Here is a 20,001-nt window from a genome sequence, read left to right on the forward strand (position 1 = left end):
CAACAGAGGATGAGATTGTTGGATGGCAGTTTGAGTAAACTCCAGAAGATGGTGAAGGACAGGGAAGCCTGGCATGCTGAACTCCACGGGGTCGCAAAGAGTTGGACAAGATTGAGTGACTGAACAATTCCTCAGTTGCTGCCTGGCGGAAGCCACTGTCTCTTTTCTAGATGCCCCAGAACAAGGGCCTTCCAGGGACCGGCCTTGCCCACCTTACACAATTCGCAGGCTACTGCTCTTCCCAGTCCCTTGCCCAGCTCTCCGCTGGAATTTCAGAAACACATGGCTGTGTGTGTGGCCTGTGCATTCCTGAAGGGTGCACAGCCCTACAGAGTGCTCTGTCTTAGTTGGTGAGGAAGACAGGGAAGGGTCATCCTGAGAGAACTGAAAACCTGGTCCTTGAAATACAGCACCGATCCACTCATAGACAGAGTGACAAGTTTCAGGTACAAGAGGGGAAAAACTACAATCTGGGGGGCTTCCCAGGTGGTGCTAGTGGTAAAGAACCTGCTGCCAGTGCAGGAGACATAAGAGATGCGAGTTTGGTCCCTAAATAGAGAGGAGCCCTGGAGGAGGGCATGGCAACCCGCTCCAGTAGTGCCTGGAGAATCCCAGGGACAGAGGAGCCTGGCGGGCTACGGTCCATGGGGTCGCAGAGTCGGACATGAATGAAGAGACTTAACACACTGCAAACTGGGATTCTGAGTGGCTCCTAACAGAATAAATTGTATTCCTGTGCCCTCTGCTGGTAAAGAGCTGCACCAGCCCTCCTGGAGCCTGCGGAAAGGAGGCAGACAAAGAGGATGACTTACAGGCATCCATCTGTCCCTAGAGTCTCATCAGATCGGAAGTCCGCTGTTACTCATGAGGGGGTGGCGGCCATCAGCAGGATGCTCAGACGGAATGGAAACACACCTGTCTATCTCAGGCACCGGAGGCTTCAAACTGCCAGTGAGCAGAGGACTACGGATGCCACTGCCTCACCCGGGCCTGAAGGGTCAGGACAGGTGTGGCGCAGAATGGGCGGGGATGACACCCCAGCTTGAGCAAAGGAATGGCTACCCAGCGGACTGCGAGTGGACAGGCGGTGCCCCCTCCAGCCACCCGTGTGCCTCTCGGCCACTCCAGGCTCTGAGGAAAAGATGTTATTTCATTCCCAATAGGAACCTTAGCAAGAGGGCGGGGTCTTAAAGTGGAAACACCCACCCACTTGCTCATGGATCTGGGTTATCTATAGATACACTTCTCAGATTGGGTACACCCCTTCCCAGGTGGCGTAAGTAGTAAAGAATCCACCTCCCACGGCAGGAGCCGCAAGACACCCGGGTTTGATCCCTGGGTCAGGAAGATCCCCTGGAGGAGGGCATGGAAACCCACTGCAGTGTTCTTGCTTGGAGAATCCCATGGACAGAGGACCCTGGCAGGCTACGATCCATAGGGGTCACAAAGAGTTGGACACAATTGAAGTGACTTAGTATGCCCATACTTCTCTAGGAATCAGTTTTCTTGTCTATAAAATGCAAGAGTTGGAACAGACTGAAGTCTGAGGTTCTTTCTGGCTCAGGGATGCTGGTATTCCACAGGCCTGGATCCAAGGAAGCCCTGCCGATATGCTGAGGGCAAAACTGGCTGCCTGGATACTTGCCTTCTCATCCCAGGCAGCCTTCTCCACGCTCTGGGAGGTTCCCTCTTCCTTCCCTTCCTTCGAGACTCCTGTCCTGTCCTGCTTTTGGTGCAGGGCAGAAGTGGGCTTTTTGTCCATAGAGGCAAGATGAGAGCTGACTCTCACCTGTGTGGTTTCTCTGACCAGGTCACCCCCTCATCCCACTTGCTAGGAATAGGATCAAAGGGCCAACCCAAAGCTATAAAACTGCAGCGTTCAATCACTTCCTGAACAGACCCAGTGCTCTAAAAGAATAAATAAGGCTGCATTTGATTTTTTTCCCCCTCCGTTTGGAAATTTGTAACATCATTAGTTACAAGTAAATATATCAGTGGAATTAATGGAGTGAATCACAAAGTGACTTGATTGGATTTAAAACCACATAATGTCTTTGGGGTGAATTAGTAAATTTAGCACTGTCGAGAGATGATGAATGGAGAACCGGAGGACTGAGAGTTCTTATTGATCCTGGGAATAGATCAGGATGAGAAGAAGGGGAATGGCTTCCCACACTGGTTTCAGAGAGGAAGGAAACGTGGCTTCTCGGCTCGCTAAGTTGCACGGGAACACAGCGCCCTTCTGCAGGCGTGTGGTTGAGTTGTGACCACATATGGTGGGGTCACAAAGAGTCAGACACGACTGAGTGACTTCACTTTCACTTTCACGGTGGGGTCCCAGGCGGCGCTAGTAGTAAAGAATCTGTCTGCCAGTGCAAGAGCTGCAGGAGACATAGGGGGTTCGATCCCAGGGTCGGGAAGGTCCCCTGGAGAGGGAAACGGCAACCTGCTCCGGTATTCTTGCCTAGAGAATCCCAAGGACAGAGGAGCCTGGCCGGCTCTAGGCCATGGGATCACAGAGAATCAGACAGGACTGGAGCGACTAAGCAATAGTTTGGTGGGCAGTGCTTAAGACAGCCTCCGGTGACCCCCACCTCTGGAATTCATGCCCTTGTGGAAGGATTCCTTCTCCCCAGTGTAGACAGAAACACGTGGCTTGCTGCTAACACATGAAATGCAGCAGAAGCGACACGGTGTCACTCCCGAGGTGAGGTTCTCAAAAGACTGTGGCTTTGTCTCCCGTGCTCTCACCCTGTCCTGGGCTGTCTGCTCCCCAGGGGCCATGCTGAGGTCAGCCCTGCAGAGAGGCCCATGGGAGCCAGCCTCACAGTCGACCTGCCTAGGGCTGCCAACAGCCACTGGGGCTGCTTGGGAGCAGAGCCCCTCCAGGAGCGCTTTCACATGATTTGAGGACCGCTCACCTCCTTGACTGCAGCCTCATGAGAGACCCTGAGCTAGAACCAGCCAGACTGAGGGCAGGAGGAGAAGGGGCCGACAGAGGACGAGATGGCTGCATGGCATCACCGACTCGATGGACATGAGTTTGAGCAAAGTCCAGGAGATGGTGAAGGACAGGGAAGCCTTGCGTGCTGCAGTTCATGGGGTCACAAAGAATCGGACACAACTCAGCGACTGAGCAAAGCTGCTCCTGGGCTCCAGACCCAGAGAAATAAACTGAGATAATAACTCTTGCTTAAAGTCACTAACTTTGGGGTAATCTGCCATCAAGCAACAGATTAATACGCCAGGCAGCTTGCTGGGGCCACTGAAGTGTGAGTAGAAACAATGGATGGCATTTCTGAGGTGGCGCTGGTTTCTTGGCAACTGGGCAGGCAGCAGTCAGATAGAACTTCTGTGAGCCTGGGTCTTGGAGGGACCACCAAGGGCCAGTCTCACCCGCTACTCACCCCAAATACCACTAACCTGCACTAGATATTCAGTACAGCTGAGAAATAGATTTTGGTTGCATAAAATCACCTTGATTTGGGAATTTCCTGTTACCACTGCATAGCCTGGGGCTATGCGGGAGGCCTGGGTTCGATCCCTGGGTCAGGAAGATTCCCTTGGAGAAAGAAATAGCAACCCACTCCTGTATTATTGCCTGTGAAATCCTATGGACAGAGGGAGCCTGGTGGGTTACAGTTCATGAGGTTGCAAAATAGTCAGACACAACTGAGCAACTAAGCAACAACAACCACATAGGCTAGTCTGTATAGACTAGCATGCTATTCAATCCAGGGCCACAGACTGGTTCTGGTCAGTGGCCTGGTAGGAACTGGGCTGCATAGCAGGATGTGAGTGGCTGGCAAGTGAACGAAGCTCCGTCTGTATACACAGTCACTCCTCATCACTCACATTGCCATCTGAACTCTACCTGTCAGATCAGCGGCAGCATTAGACTCTCATTGGAGCGAGAGCTCTACTGTGAACCGCGCATGAAAGGGATGGATGTTGTGCGCTCCTCATCAGAATCGTCCTGAAACCATCCACCCCCACCCACTGTGGCCCATGGAGAAACCGTCTTCTACAAAACCAGTCCCTGGTGCCAAAAAGTTTGGCAACTGCTGTGCTAAGGCATCAGGGTGCCCAGAGGAGGCTGAAAAACACACTTAATCTTCCCATGAAGAATACAAGACTATAGGCTTGAAGTATGGTATGTTTCCTTTAGGGCTTCCCAGGCGGTGCTAGTGGTCAAGAGCCCGCCTGCCAGCGCAGGAGATGCAAGAGACACAGGTTCGATCCCTGGGTCAGGAAGAGCCCCTGGAGGAGGGCATGGCCACCGACTGCAGTGTTCTTGCCTGGAGAATCCCACGGACAGAGGAGCCTGGCGGATGACAGTGCATGGGTAGCACAGAGTCAGACACAACTGAAGAGACTTAGCACATAGCGCAGGCTTTCTTTAAAGCCCACCACAACAGTGTCTTATAGAAACAATTTTCAAAGCCAGTCTTCTTGACCCCATGTGTACACTTGCACTTAGGTGCTCCAGCTTTTAGTTTAAGAAACAGGGTCCTTTTATGGGTTCACGGAGCAACGTTCAGTGACTATGTGTGTTTGCCGGGCATTTCTACATTTGTCCCCTCACTTACCTTACAATAGTCCGGAACGCAGATATACGTCCTATTACCCTGAATTTACAGATGAGGAAAATTCAGATTTGAAGAGTGAAATCAACCCCAGGGGGTTATTAAGCCTCTAGGCAGACATGAGCAGAACACAGGCTTGAGTCCAGGCCCTCTGAACCGACACTCACGATTTTCCCTCTAATCTCAAGGGGGCCACCAGCTAGAGAGGTGGTTGCATTAAAGTTGCTTCTTAGTAGGAAGGTTTTAGAACTCAGAGGGCTGGGGCTCCTTTGTGAAGGGGAAAGGGCTTATGGGTGGGGCTTAGAAATTGAGATAAATTCCTTACTTGTGTCAATGAAGACTGCATCCACATAGATTTTGGTACAGAAAGAGCCCAGGATAAATCCACAGGCTGGTCCAAACACCAGCATCGTAAACAGGATTCCTGAAAGAAGAAAATGAAACCAAGATTAGATTAAAAGCAGAAGACATTCAATGAGCAAAACTGTCAAAATGCTAGAAAACTGTTTTACACTGATCAGATGAGAGGTTTGATTAGACAAATGATTTCAGAGGAATTAGTCTAAATATCCTAGGGGGGAAAGCTACTATTCTAATTTTTGGAAACCCTATTGAAGCACTATCACGCAGGAATTCTATAGCTTCTGTAGGTTGCTCTGAAATATTTCTAGGCCCCCCAGTACACTTTTAGAGGACTCCACTCCATGTCACATCAGACCAATAAAATATATCCGTGTTTATCATGAAATATTATTCTGCCATAAACATTTTGGGAAGGATTTTTATCATTTTGCTTTCACATTGATTTGGCTTTATGTAATTCACTTAATTTACAGTTGGCAAAGATTTCTCAGCCTTCACTGTGCACACGCAGGAATTCTTATGAAGTGAGAAAAGTTGAAGCCACAAATTATTCTCCAATGTAATGAAATGTTTATGGGCATTAAATTTAGCACATAACGAAGCTGACATAATGGCATGCTTTGAGCACATTTAATTAGACATTTTATTAATTTCAGTTTTGTGGGCCCCTCCCACTCATATTTTTGGAATTGCTGTTGTTGCTGTAACAGCTGTTCAGGACTCAAGCTCTTTCGTAGGACTTAAGATGGTACCAGGCATGTGCCTAAGCACTGGGTTCACCAAAAATCTCATTCTGGTTTTTCTATAACAGCGTGTGGGAAAACCCCAACAAACTTTCTGGCCCACCTGATATGTATCTAATAGATATAGTATCTGCAATTTTGCACAAAACTTTTGGTTCATTCTGGATAAAACAATGAGCCCAAACTAAAAAGCCATGATTTGGTTCTCCACTTAACCAAATTTCAACTTGAGCACTGACAGTTCACAAGGCCCTAGGAATAAAACTAACAGTAAAGAAGTGCCTTTTTGTTAGGAAGCTGGTTACCTGTAGGGACAGTCGGTACATGGTCAATTCAACCCAAGCAGACAGCCTGGAGGGTGGAGGCTAACAGGTCTATTTATGTGGGCAAATGAAAAACAGGGTAGGAGATGGATTTGACCAGAGGGAATCTGAGCTCATGGAGGGTAATTCTGGTCTGCTCACAGAGTAGGCTAACTCAGCCTGAAATCTCCAGAGATGGATCTGCTCAAATACTTATCCACTCAATCAATACTTATTGAGTTCCTTCTTTGCACCAACCAGCCTTCTTAGGGGTGGGGACTCAGTGTTGAAACAAACAATAAAAATCCAAGCCTTCCTGGAGCTCACTGACTTGGAAGGGAGAAGAAAACAAAACTTAAGAAACCAAGGGAATATTACTCAGCCATAAAAAGGAATGGAATGGTGCTTTTTGCAGAGATGTGGATGGACCTAGAGTCTGTTATACAGAATGAAGCAAGTCAGAAAGAGGAAAACAAATACCATACGTTAATGCCTATATGTGAAATCTAAAGAATGCTATAGGCGATCTAACTCACAAAGAAGAAAGAGAGACACAGACAGAGAACAAACATGCGGATTCCAAGGGGGAAGGTGGGGCGGAATGAACTCAGGGACTGGGATCGACACATATCCACTATTGATGGAGAAGGAAACGGGAACCCACTCCAGCATTCTTGCCTGGAGAATCCCATGGACAGAGGAGCCTGGGGGCTACAGTCTATGGGGTCACACAGAGTCAGACACGACTGAAGCGACTTAGCACAGCACAGCACACACCATTGATACTATGTATGGAATCAGTAACTAATGAGAGCCGACTGTGTGGCACAGGGAACTCTGCTCAGTGCTCTGCGGTGATCTAAATGGGAAGGAAATGCAAAGAGGTGATGTATGTGTACATATGACTGATTCGCTTTGCTGGATAGCAGAAACCAAGGCAACACTGTAAAGCAACTATACTCAAAGGAAAAAGAAGCTATAGACAGGAGCTTGACTGATTTCCACATACTTGGCAAAGGAAACCAGGTCTTTTTCACTTTCAGACCAGAACCCAGAATCCCAAAGCAGGTACTTAAAGATGACTTATAACGAATGCTGTTTGATGAAGGAAGGGATGAAAGAGGATGGTTTCCATCACAGGAATGGAATCCTGTGAATTCCACTGAGGAATGAATCCACCCTCAGTGAAATTCTACTCTTAGATTTGGAGCAATCTAGAAGTTCAAGTGTCTCAAGATAGCCACTCCTGTACCCAGCTGGCGACCCTGGTCTCCCAGTTATTCCTGTTTATAGGAATCTGGAGAGCAGGAAAACCTGCTTTATTACAACACTGGCTCTGGCTTGTCACAACTTAGGTTGAAATAACTGAACAGAGAAAATTGAGAGAGGTGGGGGTGTTTTTGGAAGGGTCTAAAATGTAGGGATATGCAGATGACACCACCCTATGGCAGAAAGTGAAGAGGAACTAAAAAGCCTCTTGATGAAAGTGAAAGTGGAGAATGAAAAAGTTGGCTTAAAGCTCAACATTCAGAAAACAAAGATCATGGCATCTGGTCCCATCACTTCATGGGAAATAGATGAGGAAACAGTGGAAACAGTGTCAGACTTTATTTTGGGGGGCTCCAAAATCACTGCAGATGGTGATTGCAGCCATGAAATTAAAAGATGCTTACTCCTTGGAAGAAAAGTTATAACCAACCTAGATATCATATTGAAAAGCAGAGACAATACTTTGCCAACACAGGTCCATCTAGTCAAGGCTATGGTTTTTCCAGTGGTCATGTATGGATGTGAGAGTTGGACTGTTAAAGCTGAGCGCCAAACAATTGATGCTTTTGAACTGTGGTGTTGGAGAAGACTCTTGAGAGTCCCTTGGACTGCAAGGAGATCCAACCAGTCCATTCTGAAGGAGATCAGCCCTGGGATTTCTTTGGAGGGAATGATGCTAAAGCTGAAACTCCAGTACTTTGGCCACCTCATGCGAAGAGTTGACTCATTGGAAAAGACTCTGATGCTGGGAGGGATTGGGGGCAGGAGGAGAAGGGGACGACAAAGGATGAGATGGCTGGATGGCATCACTGACTTGATGGACGTGAGTCTGAGTGAACTCCGGGAGTTGGTGTTGGACAGGGAGGCCTGGCGTGCTGGGATTCATGGGGTCACAAAGAGTCAGACACGACTGAGTGACTGAACTGAATTGAACTGAGAATGTAGGGAATCTTTCAAAGATGGGCGAGAATTAGGAGGACTGTCCTTAGCTGGGCTGAGTTAGGGAGAAGAGCGATCTTGGCACTACTCGGTGGATGGAAGAAAGGGAAGCAGGAAGAGATGCTGAGAAAGATACAGGGTCGAGAGTGTGGACAGGGGGTGTCCAAGGTAAGAGCAGCACCCGCGGGAGACTGAAGGACTTGCTGCTTCAGGGCAAAATCCTGAAGCCAGTTACGTCCTTCTGAGCAGGACACAGATCAAGGCAGAGGGGAGCCACCGGTCAGAAGTAAACTGACTACTTGGGTAAACTGACTACTTGGGCCGTTCCCAAAGAAAGGGACTTGAAGACAGGGACATGATTCTCTTGCCCAGAACCACCTCTCTGACTCCCCTTCCATGCTCCTGGCCTTTGCTCAGATCTCCAGCACCGCCCCCCCACCACTCCCTGCCGCCCCCTCCTCACATGATAACATGCTTCTTTTCATGCAAATTAAATACCCCCACAATCAATGTAACAATCACTGCTCCATCCCCCACAGAGTGAACAATAAAAATTATAATCTTGAATAGGTCAAAGGACCCAGCGTTTAGTGTCAACGGAAAGAAATGGCCAACGAGCTTCAGAGCTGGTGTTGAGAGCGTATTACCCCGCCTCCACGTGGGGGCAGCGGAGAGTGTGGACTGGCCAGAGTCACGGGAAGCTGGAGACTCCAGACCCTGGGGGCCCTGTCCTTCTGCAACGTATGACACAAAAGGGGGGCACCCCTCAAGCTCAGGGGCCCACAGGAGCCCTGTGGGGCCCAGACGAGCCAGCCATCTGTTCTGGTAGCTCCGACAGGCAGAGGCCCCTGCAGCGGAGCCACGTGCCAAGGTGCCCGCTCCATCCGGTTCCTCTAGGGCAGGGCTCGGGTCTCTGAAATGCTGGACTGTGGCTCTCCATTTTAACAGGACAGAGCTCTCTCCTAAAGAAACCCGATAGCATGGCTTCCCTGGTGGCTCAGGGGTAAAGAATCCGTCTGCCAATGCAGGAGACACCGGTTCGATCCCTGATTCCGAAAGATTCCGCATGTCGCGGGGCAACTAAGCCCGTGCACCACAGCTATTGCGCTCTAGAGCCTGGGAGCAGCTACTGAGCATGTGCTCTAGAGCCTGGGCATAGCAGCTGCTGAGCCCGTGTGCCGCAGCTACGGAAGCCTGCACGCCTCAGCCACCACGCTCTGCGTCGACAGAAGCCACAGCAATGAGAAGCCCGTCGCTGCAGCTAGAGAGCAGCCAGCCCCCACTTGCCACCGCTAGAGAAAAGTCTGTGTAGCAACAAAGACAAATCACGGTCAAAAAATAAAAATAAATAAACTATGAAAAAAAGAAAAGTCATAGAATCTCATTCCAAAAACAAGAAAAAAAAATGTATGACATGCATTTTTGTGCAACAGGCACCCCCTCCTTGTTTGAAATCTCTGGGGACATCTTTAATTTATCTTTTTTATTTTAAACCTTTTATTTCGATTTGGGGTACAGCCGATGAACAAATGATGCTGGGATAGTTGCAGGTAAACAGTGAAGGGACTCAGCTGTACACGTACAGCTATCCATGGTCTCTGGGTACATTTTTTAAAACGCAGCTCTTCCTCAGAGATATGCCAAGTGAACCTGTAGCAGCAACGGGTTCCAGAATGTTCTCCAAGGGATGAGCCAGTAGTGGGGATGGCTTCATGCATCAGGAAGCACCCCTTCTGCTGCAGAAATATCTCAGGGTAATAGCTCAGATCACGCAGCATCAGAGAGCACAGTCCTGGGTCTGCAGAGGGCGCTGTTCCCTGAGAGCCAGCTGTGATCTTACAGAAAGGCACTTCAGGATGTGCTTCCTCGCTCTCTTGTCATTTGATTCCACCAGGCTATTTTCCTCTTGTTTAACAACCACCCCCAACCCCCCCCCCCCCCAAATCCACAGCCGTTCTGTTTAAAAAGACAGATGGTCCAGCACTAAAATCCACCCAGCATCCCTGTGTTAAATGGTGAGGACCTCCAGGTCCTGGGGTCGCTGTAGCGGGGTGGAGGGGAGGGGTGTGTGTGTGTGTGTGGAGGGCGGGGGGGGGGGGGGGGGTGTGTGTGTAGGTTACTCAGTGGCGCGTTGCTGCCCCCTACTGTCTGCCAGGCTGTATGCACGGGAGGGGAGTCTGAGAGGCAGAGATCAGAGAAAGAAGAGTGGCCCCCTCCTGTGCTGCCCCCTGAGCCTGCTGCTTTACAAGCTTAATCTCCTTTAATCTGTTCAGTGACCCCGATGGGGGAGTGTCCTGGGCCCATTTCACAGCAGAGGGAAAGGTTCAGCATCTCCCTTCCCAACAAAGGAGCCAGGAGGCAGCGCAGTGGGGCCCCACAGCCGTTTCTCTCATGCCCTCAGACAGCTCAGGAGACAGCGGGGACCGCCTGGGTGCAGATCCCAGCCCCACCACTTCCTAGCTCTGGGCGCCCTGGGAAAGGTCTGTTTCACTTCCCGGTGCCTCAGCTTTCCCCATCTGTAAAATGGGAATGATACTAGGCCTATTCTGCAGGGAGGACTTAATGAGCTTGCTTGTATCTGTAAAGCTCTGAGAACAGAGTCTGGCACCTAGGAAGAGTCATGAAAGTGTTTAATAGGGGTCCCCTGTGTCTCTTCCTCTATAATGGAGGCCACCACACCTGGGTTCCCAGTCCTCCCCTCTCCTCCCATGCCTCATTTCCTAAAGCCAGTAGCAGGCAAGAGGGGCTGGAGCTGGGGGCAGGCCAGGTCCCAGAGAGGGAAGTGGGAGGCAGCCGTGATCCCAAGCCTCACGAGGGTCCAGATAGACTGGCCGTCCAGAGTCCACCCCATGCTCTCACTGCCCACCTGCCAAGCACATTCTGATGTTAACCTGGCTTCCCAGGGACATGATGACTGAACGAAGGGAGAGGGGATGGGATGACTCCCATGGTGATCAAACTCTGGCATGCTGCTCTGAGCACAAGCCTTCTGTAAATTAGGGTAGTATACATCTGCAGTTCCCAAACTGTGGGCCAAGGCGCCCCAGGATACGACTGTGAACTCACAGGGGCGCAGCAAAACGTCTTACGTTTTCGAGGGAAACCCAGTGATATCTGCCATTTGTCAGATGCTGCTTGTACAACTACTCACCACTACCTGCTCAAGGTAGCTGATGGTTTCAACACTGGATTGAGCTACATTCAGCTACATCCTGTCTTTGTGAACTGAGTAGTTGCTGTGATAAACAGCAAACATGGTGTGGAAATCAATGCAGAACAAAGGATATGAGGGTGGCGGAGTCCCACCTGATTCCAAGGCTTAAGAAGCTGTGTAGTTCCCAGCAGGGACACACAGCCTATTAGTGAGTAATCGTGCTTACTTAAAAGCAAAATAGATGGGACCTCCCTGGTGGTTCAGTGGCTAGGACTCCACGCTGCCAATGCAGGGGGCTTGGGTTCACTCCCTGGTCAGGGAATGAGATCCCAGATGCCACAACTGAGATCCAGCACAACCAAGTAAATAAATACTTTTAAAATTAAAAAAAATACATATTTTTTCTTTCAAGTAATGTGTCTTATTTTTCCAGACATGTATTCCATTAAGTCGTTTGAAGCGAACAGCTTGATAAGCCACAAAGACTGGGTCTATCATGCAGATGCAGGGCTCTGTGCAAAATAAAACACTAAGGGTACAATGTAGAAGGAAATGGCTGCCCACTCCAGTATCCTGGCCTGGAGAGCTCCATGGACTGTATAGTCCATGGGGTCGCAAAGAGTCGGGCACAACTGAGCGACTTTCACTTCACTTCAAGGGTACAATGAACCAAGAAAGTTGGGACTCTCTGGTGTAAACCTGCTGCCCATGTTGCACAATTTTCTGACTTAGAACCAGCCAGCTCTGGACACTGGGGAAGAAGAGATGAACTGGACAAGGATTTGCCCTGGAGAAGCTCGCTGTCTTATTAGAGAGACTTCCAACCATTTGAAACTCCAACTAAAAATCTCAATTTATCTATTTAAAAAATAATTGTAATATATAGTGGAACTATACATAACTTTGTTCTCTATTTTCCCAGTCTCCCATAAAAGTGTTATCATATTTTCATAATTTTAAAACTAAAAAAGAAAGAGGAAAAGTATACATAATGGAACCTACAGGTGCCAGGCACTGCTCAAGGAGCTGAGATATGGCTGTGGAAAAAACAGAAAAAGTCCCTGATTTTTTCTGTGGAGTTTGTATTTGGGAAGAAGAAAGGCCATAAACAAATTGACCTACCATATGATGTCGGTGCTGAAGAGGACAGGGCCTAACAGGGCGGAGCTGTAGAAAGACCACCCACTGTGCCATGTGCTGTAAATCACAGAGCTCGACATTATGCGTGCTAGCAAGCTGGGGCGAGAGGACTTGCAGGCTAAGGCTTCCATCGTGCAGAGGGCAAAATAAGACTCGCCGAAGATGTCCATGCCTTAATCCCTGGAACCTGTTACCATAATTGACCAAAGAGAACAAAGGCTACAGATGGAATTAAGGTCACTAATCAGCTGACTTTAAAACAAAGAGATTATGTTGATTACCCCTGCGGGCCACTGTAATCACGTTTTTGTTATTTAGTCGCTAGGTCATGTCCAACACTTTGTGACGCCATGGACTGTTGCCCACCAGACTCCGCAAATGTAATCACCTTTACACGTGGAAGGAGGAAGGAGACAACTCAGAGACATAGAAGGAGACGAGATCACAGAACCAGAGCTGTGGCATCATGAGAAAGACTCGACTAGTCACTGCTGGCTTTGCAGATGGAAGACAGGGCCTTGAGCCCAAGAACGTGGGTGCCCTCGGGAGCCGGGAAAGGAAAGGAAAGGGGCTCTCCCCTCCAGAGCGGATCCTCTAGAAGGAAGGCAGTCCTGCCAACACCTTCATTTTTAGCTCAGCGAGACCCATAGTGGACTTCTGACTCACAGTGTAAGATCATATATGGCTTACCTTAAGCCACTAACTTTTTACAGCAGTGATAAGAAAACAAATGCAATTGTTAAGCAAATGTGAGGATAACCTCAGAGCTTAACACCTGCTAGTAGTACACACGTGAACCTCTAAGAACAAGACGTTGCACAAATCTGCTTGCTAATTATGTGACCAAGGGACATTTTTGCAGGTCATTTTTCACACCTGGCGTTGACTGGGACTCAGTCCCTCCTGCTTTTCCCAGGACAGTGTTCTCTGCGTGTGTCTCTCCCAGCACTGGGGAGGCACCTCCTTCTAGAGGCGGCGTGCCAAGGGGCCTGACATGACAGTCTCTAGCAAGAGGTCAGGCCAGGCATGCAGAACCAGAAAAATCTGCCAAACCCAAATGGAGACTTCTGTGTATTTGGAATTTTCTGGTCCAGGAAGAATTAATCAACTTTATTATTATTGCTGGTATATGATATGAATACTAATACTAAAGAACATCTTTTGTGCGCCTGTAGAAAGTGACATGCTGATTCTAAATTGTTCATAGAAACAATGAGGGCCAAGACCAGCCCGGATACTCTGCAAGAAGAAGAGGAAGAAGAATTGGCAGGACTTGCCCTACTGGACATCAGGCCTGCTTTTAAAGCTGCAATGATGAGAAGAGGGTGCTGCTGGCACAAGAAATAGCAAATATGCAAGAGAAGCAGAAGAGAAAGCCCAGGAATGGATCCATCCTTGTGCGGACACCCAATTTATGGGAAAGTGCACACGAAGCAGTGGGGGAAAGGATGCGTTTTTCTATAAATGGTGCTAAGTAAGCTTGAAATCCTAGGGGAAAAAAAAATCAGCTGCCCAACGCATGTAAGAATCAGTTCCAGGCAGATCAGAGACCTGTGAGAAAAGCAAAACGATAAAGTTGCTGGAAGATAACAGACAAAAGTACCACCACAATGTTGGGGGCAGGGAGAGAGTTCCTAAACCAAACAAAGCACAAACCACCAAAAGAGAAGCGTGACAAATTGGACTATACTAAAATTAAGAAGGTCATTCCTTAGATTCTTCGAAAGAGCATGTTAAGAAATCGAAGATGTGGAAAAATATACATGTAACATACATCCTTAAAAACATGTATACGAGGATAAGACAGCTCACATCAAGACCATATTTAAAAGCTTTTATAAATCAACGAGAACAGGACTAACCAGTTGTAGGGCCTCCCTGCTGGCTCAGCTGTAAAGAATCCGCCTGTCAATGCAGAAGACACGGGTTTGATCCCTGGTCTGGGAAGACCCCGCATGTCAAGGGGCAACCCCACAACTGCTGAGCCTGTGCTCCAGAGCCTGGGAGCTACAACTGCTGAAGCCTGAACCTTCTAGAGTCTGTACTCTGCAACAAGAGAAGCTCCTGCAGTGAGGGGTCCACGCATCACAACTAGAGTAGCCCTGGCTCACGCAGCTAGAGGAAAGCCCGCAGAGCAGTGAAGACCCAGTGCAGCCAAATAAACACAATCATGTTTAAAAATTGGGAAAGAAAAAGACAAAGCAGTGGAAAAGGGGGCATGGACCTTAACAGATGCTTCACAGAAGAGGAAACTCAGATGAACAATGGAACATGGCAAGATGCTCAACTTCACTGGAATTCAGGGATGTGTAAATTATAAGCCCAGTGACATGTCACTAGATTTTCAGCTGACTGAAGAGCCTGACAACACCCAGTGTTGGCAAGGATGTAGGCGACCTGGACTCTTGCACACTGCTGGTAGGAGTGTAAATTAGACAACCATTCTGGCAAAACTTTGGCAGTGTCTATAAAATTAAAGAGGAACTCACCCAATGACCCACAAACCTAATTCCTAGGCGGACGCCCTACAGAAAAGTCTGATATGCAGTAGGAGACACATCCAGGAACACGCATCCCAACACTGTAAGGTCCTCGAGCTAGAAACAACCAGCGCCACCAACAGCACAACAGGGAAACTAGCTGTGACATCTTCATGTAATGGGATTATTATACAGCAAAGAAAGCACGTCATCAGTAACACGGATTCCTTTTAAAAGATATGATTCCAAAAGAACGAAGGCAAGAATACCCACCGGTGCGATTCCACTTACACAGAATTGAAAACAGCAAAATTAAACCATGGAGAGAGATACAACTGGGAAGTCAAACCGTAAAGGTAAAACAGGGTAATAAATGATAGAGAGGTCGGGATGGTGGTCACTGCTGCCCTGGAGGGAAGGAGGGGGTTATGATGGAGGAGGCAGAGGTGGGGGTGGTAGGGTGGATTCTTAGGCATTGACTTTGAATTTGGTCTATTTTCAGGCTATGTAGATATTTGTTTCACAGCAATTTGTTAGGTTGTAATATTTTCTCTGCACAGAAATATGATTATTACATTTCATATATACACACACACGTCCCTATAGCAAAATGGCTATTGACTCTTCATCGAGTGCTTATTGTATTGATATGAGGCCAGGGACTGGACTATGCGATTTATATCCATTATCTCATCGTTATCTCATGATTGCTTCTAACAAGGCAACGAGGCAGCTGCCTTCACCACAGCTATATCCGAAAAGGAACTGAGGCTCACAGGGGTTAGGCAACTTGCTCCAGAACGCCTGGCTTCCAGGGGACGGCTGACCCCTGTGCCCTCTGCAGCACCGGTATCCAGCTAGCTCCAGCATAGGTAACAAAGTTAAAGAGGGAAAACCATACCCAACCCCAAACCCTGCTGCTCACAGGTAGCCACCTGCTACTCGCACCTCACACCACAACGAGGATGCGGACAGAAACCATCTGGTTCTGGAAGTGGGTGTGGATTCTACAGCCAGGCTGGGTGTGAATCCTGGTACCACCACGTGACTGTGGGCAGCCCTGGCAATGCCCTTGCTCTCTCTGTGTTTTCAAATCTGAAAACAGCAGATGGTAATACGATGTATTTTATAGCGCCTGTGGGGAGGGGTGAGTGAAGGCAGATGAAAGGGCTCAGTGTGACCCCGGTCCGGATGCAGCACGTCAGGGAGGCTGGTTTCCACGGATGCTCTGCGGCTGTGCTGGGAGGAGAAGAGCCAGCAGACCCCAGGGAAAGGAAAGACGCTGTGGGCACTCCATTTCCCTGCTCAGTGGGCCCCGAGTCTTCTGCAGCCAGGCCCACTTGAAGGCCTGCTCTCTCCTGGCCCCTGGTGGAGGAGTCCTGTCACTCAGCGACAGCCGCACACGTGGTACCCCGTGAAAGAGAAAATGCTGACTCTCCCCTTTAAGTTTCATCCTTTTCTTTGCTGGAGTGTGACATGGGGACTGGCTTCTGTGCCAAGAGCCCATCAAGACAGGGACACAGAGGCAAAGGCTGTCCCTGAGGAGCAGAAGGCACAAACTCTGTATATTGCTAGAAGCAAAAGCAAAAAAGGTAATCCAGAAGTCCAGGGGTTTCTCCCAGCACATCCACTCACTCTGTAGTCAGATGCATCCATTAATATCTCTGAGGGTCAAGGGTGGAACAGGACAGGGACCACACTTGCCTGGAGGCTGAGTCAGCACGTGACAGGAAGGACAGCACCAGGCTTCAATGTGCCCTGTATGTCTGTGAGTGCAACACAAATGCTCCCTGTACCTCAGTTTCCAACTCTGTAAAATGGGCTCATGACAACCCCCAGCTTCTTAGGAGCCTTTAAGAAGCAAATGCATTAGCACCCGACAGAGGGTCCAGATAATATCTTTCCTGGAGCATAGATGGTCCTCAAAAAACAGCTGTGATGCTCCTTGCTGGTACTTCTGGCAGCAGGACTTCCTTTTCTGCTTTACAGGTTTTACTCTTTTGGTTACTTAGGTAAGAGATGCTTATTTCAAAGGATGTGGACTACACAGAATAATATATAGAAATGTCAGTATTCCCATCTTTCCTTTGGGCATGACTGCATTTGCATTGCATTTCTCCCATGGGTTCTTTCCATTGTTAATTAATTAACTTGGCTGTGCTGGGTCTTAGCTGCAGCACGTGGGGTCTTTCAGTTGCTCCATATGTTTTTGCATTGGTGGGACCGGACAGGTTCATTTGAAAACAGAAACCCTTTTCCTCATCGTACAAGACGCAGATGTGCACTGAAGAATGACCTGAGAATAAAGCCAGGACGGAGAGGCACTGCAACACAGGGGCCACGGACACAGAGAGGGCCAGCTCACTAGCTGTGTGACCTTGGGAAAGTTAATTACCTTCTCTGAGTGGGGTAACAACGGTTGCTACCTTGCAAGGCCGTTCCAAGGTTGAAGTGATGAATGCGTGTCATGAGTCTGTGTCACAGTGCCTGGCATACATTAACTGTTTAACAGATCTGAGCTATTATTATTGCAAGGAAGGTGGCACAACTGCCACCTCTCACCACCCAGAGAGAAACTCCCATTCGTTTAGATATTCCCTTCTAGTTTGTCCCTATAGAAAAGGTTAATTTTTTAAAGAGTGCTCTACCTGGTGGCTCAGACAGTAAAGCATCTGTCTGCAATGTGGGAGACCTGGGGATCCCTGGATCGGGAAGATCCCCTGGAGAAGGAAATGGCAACCCACTCCAGTACTCTTGCCTGAAAAATCCTGGTGGGCCAGTCCACGGGGTCACAAAGAGTTGGACACGACTGAGCGACTTCTCTTTCTTTCTAAAAGAATATGTAGCAACCGAGATCGTGGTTAGGGCATTGAACTTGAGATCCAATGGGTTAGTGGCCGCGCGGGTTTGAGCCCCACTCTCAGTAGATTCGGGTTTGGGCTTCCCTGGTGGCTCAGACGGTAAAAAATATGCCCGCAATATGGGAGACCTGGGTTCGGTCTCTGGGTTGGGAAGATTCCCTGGAGGAGGGCATGGCAACCCACTCCAGTATTCTTGCCTGGAGAATTCCGTGGACAGAGGAGCCTGGTGGGTAACAGTTCACACGGTCATAAAGTCGGAAGCGACAGAGTAACTAAGCACACAAAAGAATATACAACACAGCCTGGAAACAAATGATAAGATTTTCTAAAGAAAATGCTTTAGAAACTTTTTTAACTAAGCTGGGTCTTTGCTGTGGTGTGCAGGCTGCTTTAGCTGTGGCACTCAGGCTCAGTGGCTGAGGCACGTGAGCTTAGCTGCCCTGCAGCACGTGGGATCTTAGTTTCCTGACTAGGGATTGAACCCACGTCCCCTGCACCGGAAGATGGATTTAAAACCAACTGATCACCAGGGCAGTCCCAAGAATATACTTTTAAGGAAGAGAATTCTCTATTGCAATAGAACTTAAGGTGCTGGCAAAAGGGAGTTTCAGGGGCCAGGTATTTCTTGGTTGGCTTCATGGCAAGAAGTGAAGGAAGAAGCTAATATGATTTGGAGCCACGATGCCTGGCACCCAAGGCCTGGCTCCCGATCCTTTCCTGGCTGTGAGGAGGGAGGGCACCCTAGGACACTGGTCCTCTCTTCTTAGCAAAGACTGAGACAGCACTGAGCATGCACGGAGGAGCCTGGTGGGCTGCAGTCCACGGGGTCGCAGAGAGTCGGACACGACTGAGTGACTTCACTTTCATTTTTATGCACTGGAGAAGGAAATGACAACCCACTCCAGTGTTCTTGCCTGGAGAGTCCCAGGGACGGGGGAGCCTGGTAGGCTGACATCTACGGGATCGCACAGAGTTGGACACGACTGAAGCGACTTAGCAGCAGCAGCAGCAGGGTGGCGGGGGGGAGGCGGTGAGGGGGGAGCTCAGGCTTCTGTGCTTGACAAGGAGAAAGGCCCCTTCAAGGGAAGTCTACAGTTTTCCCTGGAGGGATCCTGAAATTTGCTTGATATGTGTCTGATTTGAGAAAAGACAACCATCTCTCCAACGGTGTCTCACTGGTCTGGTACACAGTGGTAAGTGCTTTGACCTCTTTTCAAAGGAGAGTGGCCTAATGAATCCTTTGTTTTTGTCTGATTCTGAAAGTACTGCATTCGGATATTTCACTATTGTGTGTGCTCAGTTGCTTAGTTGTATATTAACTGTCTGCAACCCCATGGACTGTAGCCCACCATGCCCCTCTGTCCATGGGATTTCCCAGGCAAGAATACTGGAGTGGGATGCCATTTCCTTCTCCAGGGGATCTTCCCAACCCAGGGATGGAACTCACGTCTCCAGCACTGGCAGGCGAATTCTTTACCACTGAGCCACCAGGGAAGCTCCATTTCATTATTAGTGTGCATAAAATAGATAAGCAACAGAGATTTACTGTATAGCTCAGGAAATTATACCCAGTATCTTGTAATAACCTATAATGGAATATAATCTGAAAAGAAAATCACTATGCTATACACTTGAAAGTAACACAATATTATAAACCAACCGTACTTTAGTTAAAAAAAAAAAAAGAAGTAATACATTCAGAAAAGGGAACGATTTACTAATATCCTATCATCCTGAGGAAAAAAGGGAAGGAAATCAGCCCTGAATATTCATTGGAAGGACTGATGCTGAAGCTGAAACGCCAATACTTTGGCCACCTGATGTGAAGAACTGACTCATTGAAAAAGACCCTGATGCTTGAAAGATTGAAGGCGGGAGGAGAAGGAGACTGCAGAGGATGAGATGGTTGGATGGCATCACCGCCTTGATGGACATGAGTTTGAGCAAGCTCTGCGAGGTGGTGATGTACAGGGAAGCTTGGTGTGCTGCAGTCCGTGGGGTTGCAAAGAGTACTGAGCGACTGGACTGAGCATCCTGAGACAATCGCTGAGTCTTTTCCCTTCTGTGTACTTGAGGTCAAACAAAAATTCTCATGGCCATTTGGTAAGGGACATATTGTGAAACTCTTTTTGCAGATGAGAAAACAGAAGCTCAGAGAGGTTAA

General features: G+C 48.5%; 1 protein-coding gene across 7 annotated transcripts in view; it reads right to left on the minus strand.

The window, feature by feature from the left end:
* The window catches only part of SLCO3A1 (solute carrier organic anion transporter family member 3A1), a 402,740-nt gene that overhangs the window by 110,169 nt on the left and 272,570 nt on the right, over window positions 1-20,001 (minus strand). For all 7 annotated transcript variants that reach the window (XM_069559256.1, XM_069559257.1, XM_069559255.1 and 4 more), the window contains one exon: window positions 4,912-5,010. In XM_069559256.1, coding sequence (XP_069415357.1) covers window positions 4,912-5,010 — 99 coding nt within the window. The remainder of the gene's footprint in view (window positions 1-4,911; window positions 5,011-20,001) is intronic.

The sequence above is a fragment of the Ovis canadensis genome, chromosome 18 (genome assembly GCF_042477335.2).
Source record: "Ovis canadensis isolate MfBH-ARS-UI-01 breed Bighorn chromosome 18, ARS-UI_OviCan_v2, whole genome shotgun sequence".
Lineage (NCBI taxonomy): Eukaryota > Metazoa > Chordata > Mammalia > Artiodactyla > Bovidae > Ovis > Ovis canadensis.